This window comes from Corythoichthys intestinalis, chromosome 6 (genome assembly GCF_030265065.1).
Source record: "Corythoichthys intestinalis isolate RoL2023-P3 chromosome 6, ASM3026506v1, whole genome shotgun sequence".
Classification (NCBI taxonomy): Eukaryota; Metazoa; Chordata; class Actinopteri; order Syngnathiformes; family Syngnathidae; genus Corythoichthys; species Corythoichthys intestinalis.
The window spans coordinates 5,930,409-5,942,829 of record NC_080400.1 but is presented as its reverse complement, the minus strand read 5'-3'; the positions used below and the strand labels follow the sequence as shown (position 1 = coordinate 5,942,829).

The following is a 12,421-nucleotide window of genomic DNA, read 5'->3' as shown; positions in this document are numbered from 1 at the left end:
TGGTCACTTCCAGTTGGTTTTGGGGCATTCTAGGATCACTTCCTGTTGGTTTGGGGGTATTTTGGGGTCTCTTGCTGTTTGTATGAGGTCACTTCCTGTTGATTTTGGGTCATTTCTCGATAACCTCCTATGGAGTTTGATCACTTCCTATTGGTTTGGGGGCATTTTGGGGTCACTTGCTAATCATATTGGGTCACTTCCTGTTGATATTGAGTAACTTCCTGTTGATTTTGAAGCATTTCAGGGTCACTTCCTGTTGATATCAGGTCACTTCCTGTTGATTTTGGGTAATTTCTAGATAAATTCCTATGGATTTTGGCCACTTCCAGTTGCCATAAACTCATTTTAATTCACAGCAGAAGCATGAAAAAAGACCCAACGTCGCTCCTACTAACATGGTCTTAGGGCGGCCATGTTGGTAGGGGCAGAATTCCTCTCAAGGTCAATGAAATGATGTTAAAATTAAGTAATAACTATCTTATTTGTCTTAAAAGATTTAAACACTATCAAAGAATATGCTATTTACTCAGTGGATGCCTTTAACTCACTTTGGGAAGGGCGACAAATGCTTCTTTATTTACAACGGCGTGCGTAGTTGGCGGCCATCTTGGGTCAGTCAAGCAAAGTAGATACTGCATAGCATCGGGACGTTATTTCCTTGTACAGTCAGTATCGGTGCAACGCTACTAATGTGTAGTAATTTCATTAGAAAAACATATTTTTTCTACCCAGCTGCTGGTACGTCTGATCTCAGAGAAATTTGCGTTTTATGTTTTCTTTGTGTACCTAAAAATTGACCACCAGATGGCGACAACGCAGGCAAATCGTCTTATTAGTTGAAGCACTTTGAAATCTGCGTCTCTATTTTTTTAAGGTGGTGTAGTCCACCGATCAGTGCGGCGTGTCGGCGTCTCCTCCATCCGTCTGCCGTGGGAGCGTTGGCGCTTCCCGAGTTTCCTCTCCGTCCCCCGGGGCGGTCTTGGCCGGCTCCCCCCGAGCCTCTTGGCAGTCCTCCTCGTCTTCTCGGACAGCGAGTTGCAAAACGGTGTCCCCGTTGGCTTCGGGCGATGACTCCTCGTCGCCGAAGAGAGACGGCGACTCCCACGCCGACCGCCTGTGTTGTCTCGTCGGTGGACGTCTCTTGAACGACAGCCGTACTCGGGTCTGCCGGACGTGGGGAAAAAATGACTTTACTCAACTGAAGATTAGTTTTTTAAATGAACTCCTCCAATCATTCAAATCATTGGAGGAATGCATGAGTACATCAATATGGAAGATGAATTGAAAAAAAAAAAAAAAAAATATATATATATATATATATATATATATATATATATATATATATATATATATATATATATATTGGGGGCAAAAATAGAAATTATAAAAAATGTATAATTTTATCAGTAAATGGTTGATTTTCATGACAACTTTTCTATAAAATTTTAATTTTTATTTTTCTATTTTATTTGAAAAATTATTTTTTAAATAATTGAACTCCTTGTTACCCAAATTCATACATATACATGAAAAATAATTGGAGAAATACATGAGTACATCAAAATCATAATGATAATAAAAATAAAAAAAAGAATATAAAAATAAGACAAAATATTTTTTAAAAATGCGAAAATCCTAAATGAAAAGAATAAAAATACATTTTGACAAAAAGAAAAAAACATGGAAAATTAATTTTAAAAAAAGACATTAAAAATTAAAGAAATATATTTTGCGGGAAAATAGGGAAAAAAATGAATAAGGAATTTATAATTTAGTAATACATGCTTGATTTTAGTTTATGTTTTTATATACAATGTTTCTATATTTTATTATAATTTAAAAAATATTAATATTGTAATTAAGGTTTTATTATTAATAATGTTCTTTTATTTTTGTACTAATTTTAAAATATATATATATATATATATATATATATATTTTTTTTTACATTTTGGGATTTTCAAATGTTTTACTGTATTTTAAAATTTATTTTAGTTTTTAATTTATTTTCTATATTTTATTTCTTTTTTTAATAAAAAAAATATGATCTTTAATTATCTATATTTACTTTTACTTTATATTACTTTTTAAATTTAATTTCCCCCCTAAATTTTAAATTTTTTTGCTGTATTTTTAAATGTAATTTTCAACATTTATTATTAGTTTTTCATTCATTTTCTCTATTTTATTTTTTTATTCATTTTCTATATTTACTTTTTTTATTTTATTTTTTCCCCCCGACATCTTAAGATTTTCAAATTTTATTTTATTTTTTCAATTTAATTTTCTAAATTTAGTTTTTATTTTGGTATGTAGCATTCATTTTTTAATAAATACTATTTTTGATGTATACTTGTATACTCCTCCAATGCTTAACAGGTATATTTTTTAATTCTTTGGCTGCCATGGATGGCGCAAGCTGTCCGATCCGTTCGTTCAGTTGCTGCCAACCCTCTCACTTCAATGGAATTGACGTCTTCTAGTGATAAAACTCATTTAAATAAGTTTAAATTCAGTTTTTCAGAGCCACACAATTAGACCTCGCATCATCAATAGAACTGAAAGAGGTGAATAATATTTTTTTCCAATGTCTTCTTTCATTTAGTCAGAAAACAAAAATATTCTAACCACTTCAACTGATTTCTTCACGACTAGTTTCCTAACTCCTGTGTCCTGTGCGTGCTGAGTGAGCACTTGCCCAACTCTCTCCCGCTGAGGTTACGCTAATGGGATTAAGCCTCGGATGTTGCGCCTCTGCGGCTAATCTGCGGGCTGGCGTGCAACACCTGCTGAGCTAACACGCCATGGACGCCGCGTGACGCCAGTGATCGCTCTGAAAATAGCTGGGGAAGCGTGCCCAGATGACGCAACAATATACACAACTCGACTCTCAATGGATTGTACGTCCAGCGCCGTCAATGGCACTGTAACATGAGCGCGCACAATTAAGGCAGTCTTCCTGGTATAAAATGAATTGGACGTCTATCGCTGTCAATGGCATGCAATGAGTTAAAACTCCTATAGCGAAAAATCAAAATTACAATGTTTCTTGGGGTCCTAACTAGTGTGTACAGTATTTCAGATTTTATTCTTTAGAAATTAGAATTAGAAAAAATATTCGAGTTGAATTTTGTTGCTTCGAGTATTCGTTTAATTAAAGTGGCGTTGTAATGTTTTATTTTTAAAGTCTTTACATTTAGTATTCTTGATTAGGGTGGATACACTGGCCTCTGGTCTGCCTCATTTCACATGGCTGAATCCAACTGCTCCCTGTTAAGACAAACGTAAACTAAGTTTTTGTTAGGGGTTAATGTTGTTTAATGCATTCGTAATTTACTTTATGTATATTTAGTCGTTTTTTGTGGGACTATGAGTCTGAACCATTCGTTAAGAGCATTGTAAAAAAAAAAAAAAAAGTTAGCATTTTATAGCATTTAAGCTAGCGGACTTTTGCTATACAAGTTAGCCAATTGTTCTTTTGTTGTACATAGATCCTCATTTATTTTTTATACCGTTTGAAGCTCATCCCAGGTATTTTAAATTGTCATGTTCCTTATACGAATACTTGATTATTCGAACCAATTAGTTCATCGATTAATTGACTACTAAAATAATCGATAGCTGCAGCCCTATTCAACATATCTCGTTTATTATGACAAAGCAGCGATCAGGAAGTGGTTATGGTTGAACAGAAGAAAAGAAAAACAAAAGAAGAAAGAAAAGAAACACAAACTACAACAAGAAATACATTGAACGTCTAGACCAGGGTTCACTAAATCTGGACGTCTCTCTCCCCTAACACACCTTAATCAAATGATTATGTCATCAGCAACCTCTCCAGAAGCCTGATAATGATCCTGATTATTTGATTCAGGTGTGTTGGAGGAGGGAGACATGGAAAACACAACAGGAAAAGTGGCTCAGAGGTCCGGATTTAGTGAACCCTGGTCTAGACTAACTACGAATATGTTGGTGCTATCGTCAGCTAAATGTATTTCCGGTTGACACCGGTGCCATATGAACAGGAAGCAACCCTGAAATGGATCAAATCAACAGGGAGTGACCTGGAAATGCCCCAAACTTAACAGGAAGTGACCTAATATAAACTGGAAGTGACCTCGAAATGCCACCAAATTAACAAGAAGTGACATATGAACAGGAAGTAAACCTGAAATTTCCCAAATCAACAGGAAGTGACCCAGAAATAGCCCCAAATTAACAGGAAGTCACCTGATATAAACAGCAAATGACCCCAAAATGCCCCCATATGAACAGGAAGGGAACAGATATGAACAGGAGGTGAACCTCAAATGCCCCCAAATCCACAGGAAAGGACATATCAATAGGAAATAACTAAAGATACACGATAATATCGGTCACCGATAATTATCGGCCAATAATGGCAATTATGACGTCACACAGATAATCCAGATAATTAAAAAAATTCAACCAATAATGCAATCCGATAATTATATACTTGATTTTGCCTCCAAATGTGCTCAATCGAAGAATTCAGCACGCCGCCTCCTCAACCCCTCCCCTCTCTGAAGCCCCTGAGGGAGGAGGGGTTGAGGAGGCGGAGTTACAAGACAAGAAGTAGTTGAATATTATGGCGGCTGTTACTAAAAAAACGACGCTCTCGCCATCTGCGAAACATGTACCGTACAAGTTCCACGAGGCAGAAAGAACGCGTCCTCATTCAAAACCACTAACCCAGCAGCCATTTAAAACTGCATCACAAAGAATTTTGGAACATATACGAGGCTGCTGCTAGCAGGAATGCTAAAGCTATTGGAAACACTAAGCTAAACTACAGGGCTTGTGACGATACAGAGTCGGGCTGTTTGGGAATGCAGCCCAAGGCGGGTGGTAAATTCCGACGGAGCCCGCCGCTTTGGCCAGTCCGGCAGGCCGCCGCCGCCGCCTCGCCATAGGCGGGGCGGGCCGAGCCCGGTTCCCCGGCCTTTGGACCTCCGGCGAACACCCTGGTTTCTCGAGCGTTCTCCCACGGCGTGCGAGCAGAGCCAGGACCCGAATACGCCGCGGCGAACCGGCCGGGGCGGGCGGGCCTGTTATCCGGTACGAATGTAGCTGCCGCCGAGACGAGACACAGTTTTTTTTTTTTACCTTAATGACACGAGAACCAAAGCCCTGGATAAAAGAAATAATGCAGTTTATACGACCACCATTCTTCATGAAAAAGTGATGTCCGGTAAGCAAGCTTATCATGACGGCACAGTGGTTATAAGATAATTTAAACATGGAGAAAACGAAGTCAGCCAGTCAATAATGCATTCAGAATGTGAAATGACGAGCGGTCAGATGACTTTGTAACGCTGCCTTTATTTTCGGCTTAATAAAACTCAGGCACAAAACAACACGCACACGGATGCGAGCGCAAACTCCGTCCAAATAGTACTGCCGTGTAGCAGTTTAGCTGCTGTAACGCAAATGTCGTGAAAGCCGCAAATGTAAACAAAGCGCTGCAGAATGGGTACATGACATCTCGCTCTTTTGAGGTAATCATTTTCACAGTGTGCAACAAAGCATATAACATTAGCAATCACTTTTCAAATTATTTAACTTATTTCTTTGCTCAATTACAGTCACAGTAGATAATCAAATTCTTAAATCAATATTCTGTAGCCACAAATATTATTCAAAATCTTTCCTTCTTCAAGTTTTTTTTTTTTTTTAGGATTAAGTATAATAATGTATTGCTTAAAACAAGGCTGTTAAGATTATTTTCAGCTAGCTATTTTTCTTCCAAGAAATCTGAGAGAAATACACTTGAAGCGATGGCAGATAATTTCACTTATTGCCAATAGATTTACACTTAAAACTGACTAGTTTTAAGGAGGTGTGTTTTGCAGCGGATTAATGTTATATATGTTAGGAATGGCTTACTTTTAAAGGCATTTTTGTGCAACTTAGGTATTTACTCTGTAAGTAATTGTTGCCAAAGGTTTACCATTACACAATGTCAGACCATCTGTCATTATTTAGATGTTTGAATTGACGACTTGTTCATACATTGTGTTGAAAAAAAGAGCAATAAATTATATTTTTGCACAGTAATATTTTCTTTTGTGTATACTTTAAAATTTTACATAAATCTTTTAATAGAATTATCGGCTTGACATTATCGGTTATCGGTTGGAATGAGGAGGAAATTTATCGGTTATCGGTATCGGTTGAAAAATGCATTATCGTGCATCACTAGAAATAACCCAAAAATGCTTCTAAATAAACTTGAAGTGACCCTGAAATGCTCCCAAATCAACAGGAACGGAACAGATATGAACAGGATGTGAACCTCAAATGCCCCCAAATCCACAGGAAGGGTCATATCAATAAGAAATAACCCTAAAATGCCCCAAATCAACAGGAAGTAACCTTGAAACGCCCCCTAATTTACAGGAAGTGACCTGATATCAACAGGAATTGACCCCAAAATGCTTCTAAATTAACAAGAAGTGACCCTATATCAACAGGAAGTGACCCCAAGTGCTCCAAAATGGACAGGAAGTAAACCCCAAACCAACAGGAAGTGACCCTGAAATGCCCACAAATTAATAGGAATTGACCTGATATCCACAGGAATTGACCCCCAAATGCTTCTATATCAACAGTAAGTGACCCGATATCAACAGGAAGTGGCCCAGAAATCCTCCCAAATGAACAGGAAGTGAACCGGAAATGCCACCAAATTAACAGGAACGGACCGGATATCAACAGGAAATGACCCCAAAATGCTTCTCAATCAACAGTAAGTGACCCTATATCAACAGAAGTGACCTTGAAATCCTACCAAATTAACAGGAAGTGAACAGATATAAACAGGAAATGAATTCTAAATGCCCCCAAATCAACAGGAAGGGACATATTAACACAAAGTAACCCTGAAATACCCCAAATCAACAGGAAGTGACCCAGAAATGCCATAAATTAACAGGAAGTGACCTGATATAAAACAGGAAATGACCCCAAAATGGGCGGCACGGTGGCTCAGTGGTTAGCACGTCTGCCTCACAGTTCTAAGATCAAGGGTTCAATCCCTTCCTGGCCTTCCTGTGTGGAGTTTGCATGTTCTCCCCGTGCCTGCGTGGGTTTTCTCCAGGAACTCGGGTTTCCTCCCACATCCCAAAAACATGCATGGTAGGCTGATTGAACACTCTAAATTGACCGTAGGTATGAGTGTGTCCCCCTGCTGAAGAAGGTACACATCCAGGCCCGTCTGCGGTTCGCTAGAGACCATTTGGATGATCCAGAAGAGGACTGACAGAATGTGTTATGGTCAGATGAAACCAAAATAGAACTTTTTGGTAGAATCACAGGTTCTTGTATATCGAGGAAAAAGAATACTGAATTGCACAATACCCATTGTGAAGCATGGGGGTGGAAACATCATGCTCTGGGGCTGTTTTTCTGCAAAGGGACCAGGACGACTGATCTGTGAAAAGGAAAGCATTAATGGGGCCATGTATCGAGAGATTTTGAGTGAAAATCTCCTTCCATCAGCGAGGGCATTGAAGATGAGACATGGCTGGATCTTTCAGCATGACAATAATCCCAAACACACAGCCAGGGCAACAAAGGAGTGGCTTCTTAAGAAGCATTTCAAGGTCCTGGAGTGGCCGAGCCAGTCTCCAGATCTCAGCCGCATAGAAAATCTGTGGAGAGAGTTGAAAGTGCGTGTTGCCCAACGACAGCCCCAAAACATCACTGCTCTAGAGGAAAGCTGCATGGAGGAATGGGTCAAAATACCAGCAACAGTGCGTAAAAAGCTTGTGAAGAGTTACAGAAAACGCTTGGCTTCCGTTATTGCCAACAAAGTGTACATAACAAAGTATTGAGATGAACTTTGGTATTGACCAAATACTTATTTTCCACCATGAATTGCAAATAAATCCTTTAAAATCAAACAATGTGATTTTCTGTTTTTTTTTCCACATTCTGTCTCTCATGGTTGAGGTTTACCCATGTTGACAATTACAGGCCTCTCTAATATTTTCAAGTAGGAGAATTCGCACAATTAGTGGTTGACTAAATACTTATTTGTCCCACTCTATAATATTAATCCCTGATATTTAGGTTTGTTTCGAATAACCAGAATTGTCACCTTTAAAAGGTTAAAGCGGTAAACGCGAAAAGGCTAATATAATTAATAATCGTATGAAAAATATTACATTTAGATATTAATTTATAACAGTTATACAATTAGAATAATTTAAATCAAACTTATGTATTTCTGCCCCCGCTGTTGAAAAAAATCCTAACACTGTACACACACAAACACACCCATCGTCTCCTTCGAAACAATTTTCATAAATTGAAAAGCCTGCAGAAAGTACAGGTATGCCGTTCAAATCCGTATTTGAGACATCACCTTGTGGAAGCTCGGCAGCGGGGCGCTTTCTGGAGGGCCGTCGAAGCTGACGGGCTCCTCTTGGTCCTCCTCCTCGACGGACGGCTGCGGGGCAGGCCCCGGCGGGCTCGTGACCACGGCGGCCGGGGGCGAGTCGGGACGGCGGTTCAACTCGGCACCCTTGGGCGACGGCAGCAGAGTAGTGGGCGACAGAGCGAGGTTGGCCTGCCAAGAGGATCAAGAATACAGTGCCTTGCAAAAGTATTCGGCCCCCTTGAATCTTGCAACCTTTCGCCACATTTCAGGCTTCAAACATAAAGACATGAAATTTAATTTTTTTGTCAAGAATCAACAACAAGTGGGACGCAATCCAGAAGTGGAACAACATTTATTGGATAATTTAAACTTTTTTAACAAATAAAAAACTGAAAAGTGGGGCGTGCAATATTATTTGGCCCCTTTACTTTCAGTGCAGCAAACTCACTCCAGAAGTTCAGTGAGGATCTCTGAATGATCCAATGTTGTCCTAAATGACCGATGATGATAAATAGAATCCACCTGTGTGTAATCAAGTCTCCGTATAAATGCACCTGCTCTGTGATAGTCTCAGGGTTCTGTTTAAAGTGCAGAGAGCATTATGAAAACCAAGTAACACACCAGGCAGGTCCGAGATACTGTTGTGGAGAAGTTTAAAGCTGGATTTGGATACAAAAAGATTTCCCAAGCTTTAAACATCTCAAGGAGCACTGTGCAAGCCATCATATTGAAATGGAAGGAGCATCAGACCACTGCAAATCTATCAAGACCCGGCCGTCCTTCCAAACTTTCTTCTCAAACAAGGAGAAAACTGATCAGAGATGCAGCCAAGAGGCCCATGATCACCTGGATGAACTGCAGAGATCTACAGCTGAGGTGGGAGAGTCTGTCCATAGGACAACAATCAGTCGTACACTGCACAAATCTGGCCTTTATGGAGGAGTGGCAAGAAGAAAGCCATTTCTCAAAGATATACATAAAAAGTCTCGTTTAAAGTTTGCCACAAGCCACCTGGGAGACACACCAAACATGTGGAAGAAGGTGCTCTGGTCAGATGAAACCAAAATTGAACTTTTTGGCCACAATGCGAAACGATATGTTTGGCATAAAAGCAACACAGCTCATCACCCTGAACACACCATCCCCACGGTCAAACATGGTGGTGGCAGCATCATGGTTTGGGCCTGCTTTTCTTCAGCAGGGACAGGGAAGATGGTTAAAATTGATGGGAAAATGGATGCAGCCAAATACAGGAACATTCTGGAAGAAAACCTGTTGGTATCTGCACAAGACCTGAGACTGGGACGGAGATTTATCTTCCAACAGGACAATGATCCAAAACATAAAGCTAAATCTACAATGGAATGGTTCAAAAATAAACGTATCCAGGTGTTAGAATGGCCAAGTCAAAGTCCAGACCTGAATCCAATGGAGAATCTGTGGAAAGAGCTGAAGACTGCTGTTCACAAACACTCTCCATCCAACCTCACTGAGCTCGAGCTGTTTTGCAAGGAAGAATGGGCAAGAATGTCAGTCTCTCGATGTGCAAAACTGATAGAAACATACCCCAAGCGACTTGCAGCTGTAATTGGAGCAAAAGGTGGCGCTACAAAGTATTAACGCAAGGGGGCCGAATAATATTGCACGCCCCACTTTTCAGTTTATTTGTTAAAAAAGTTGAAATTATCCAATAAATGTTGTTCCACTTCACGATTGTGTCCCACTTGTTGTTGATTCTTGACAAAAAAATTAAATTTCATATCTTTATGTTTGAAGCCTGAAATGTGGCGAAAGGTTGCAAGATTCAAGGGGGCCGAATACTTTTGCAAGGCACTGTATGTGCCTGTGAGGATTGTTGATGGTAGGTTTGCATGTAATGAAAAAAGTTTATTTCCCCTTTCATTTGACACCCCAAAAATGACCGTTGGCCCAAAATGTTCCAAATCAGATCATTTACACATCAACAAATTCAAGACGCTAAGAGGTACAAAAGTTGTACACAGTTTTTGCCAAAAACATACAGTGGGGCCAAAATTTCAATGGCACAAAAACATTCCATTCACTCCTATTGATTTCTAACTTACACCTTCAAAACTACATTGGAAAAGGAAGTGAACCGATATCAACAGGAAGTGACCTCGAAGTGCCCCAAAATCAACAGGAAGTTGCCCTGAAATGGCCCCAAAGCAACAGGAAATGACCAAGCATCAACATGAAATGACCCCGAAATACCTCCAAATCAACAGGAAGTGACATAACAACAAGAAGTAACTCAAAATGGCCCTAAAACAACAGGAGGTGACCTAGCATCAACAGAAAGTGGCCCAATATCAATACGAAGGGACCCCGAAATACCTCCAAACCAATAGGAGGTGACCCCGAGTTATCTCCAAATCAACAGGAAGTGACCTATCAGCAGGAAGTAACTCAAAATGCCCCCGAAGTGACAGGAACTGAGCCGATATCAACAAGAAGTGACTATTAAATGCCTCCAAACAACAGGAAGTTACTTGGTATCAATGGTACGTGACCTTGAATTACCCCGAAATAAACAGGAAGTGACCCGATATCAACAGGAAGTGACCCCAGAATGCTCACAAAAAAATAAAATAAAAACAGAATATTTACTTTTTTCCTTTTAAATAAAAAACATAAAAAACGACAACAAAATAAAATAACGTGTTTACTGTTTATCTCATTTCCCAACCAATAATTACAATGAATAAATATATTTTTCAAAAAGACAAAAAGTTGAATTTTTGTTCCCCTTTTTGTTTTAGTAACTGAAAAAGAAAAACATTCTCAAAAAAATACATTTTTATTGTTTATCCTCCTTTTTCTAACATTAAAAATGAATAAACGTTTCCTTTTTTAAATGAAGAGAATATTTACATTTTCCCCCTTTTTGTTTAAAAATAATAATAATCCATAAAAGAAAAGAATGTTCCCAGTCCCTATAGATTGGACATCTATCGCCGTCAGGGTATAATTCCGATGGGGCTTTGCTGTGTGGAGATACAGAGCCCCGCTCAGATTGGTTTGGGGTCATTTTGGGGACAATATCAGGTCAGGTCAACAGGTTCCTGTTGATTTGGGGACATTTGGGGGACATGTCCTGGTCATATCAGGTCATTTGGGGACGTTTGGGCGACATGTCCTGGTCATATCAGGTCATTTGGGGGACATGTCCTGGTCATATCTGGTCATTTTGGGGACAATTTCAGGTCAGGTCAACAGGTTCTTGGTGATTTGAGGAAGTTTGGGGGACATGTACTGGTCATATCAGGTCATTTGGGTACATTTGGGGGACATGTCCTGGTCATATCAGGTCACTTGGGGGACATGTCCTGCTTATATCAGGTCATTTGGGGACATTTGGGGGACATGTCCTGGTCATATCAGGTAATTTGGGGACATTTGGAGGACATGTCCTGGTCGTATCAGGTCATTTGGGGAACATGTCCTGGTCATATTAGGTCATTTGGGGACATTTGGAGGACATGTCCTGGTCATATCAGGTCACTTGGGGGACATGTACTGGTTATATCAGGTCATTTGGGGACATTTGGGGGACATGTCCTGGTCATGTCAGGTAATTTGGGGACATTTGGAGGACATGCTCTGGTCATATCAGGTCATTTGGGGATATTTGGGGAACAAGTCCTGGTCATATCAGGTCATTTGGGGACAGTTGGGCGATATGTCCTGGTCATATCAGGTCATTTGGGGGACATGTCCTGGTCATATCAGGTCATTTGGGAACAGTTGGGCGATATGTCCTGGTCATATCAAGTCATTTGGGGGACATGTCCTGGTCATTTCAGGTCATTTGGGGGACATGTCCTGGTTATATCAGGTCATTTGGGGACATTTGGGGGACATGTCCTGGTTATACCAGGTCATTTAGGGATATTTGAAGAACATGTACTGGTCATATCAGGACATTTGGGGACAGTTGGGCGACATGTCCTGGTCATATCAGGTCATTTGGGGGACATGTCCCGGTCATATCAGATC

At 39.9% G+C, this 12,421-nt stretch overlaps 1 protein-coding gene across 6 annotated transcripts in view; it reads right to left on the bottom strand.

The window, feature by feature from the left end:
* Positions 1 to 759: 759 nt before the first annotated feature.
* Positions 760 to 12,421, bottom strand: part of zgc:153184 (uncharacterized protein LOC751652 homolog) — a 36,183-nt gene continuing 24,521 nt past the window's right edge. For all 6 annotated transcript variants that reach the window (XM_057839005.1, XM_057839008.1, XM_057839004.1 and 3 more), the window contains 2 exons: positions 8,390 to 8,593; positions 760 to 1,164 (listed from right to left, as the gene is read on the bottom strand). In XM_057839005.1, the coding sequence (XP_057694988.1) occupies positions 892 to 1,164; positions 8,390 to 8,593 (477 nt within the window). In that variant the 3' untranslated portion in view covers positions 760 to 891. The remainder of the gene's footprint in view (positions 1,165 to 8,389; positions 8,594 to 12,421) is intronic.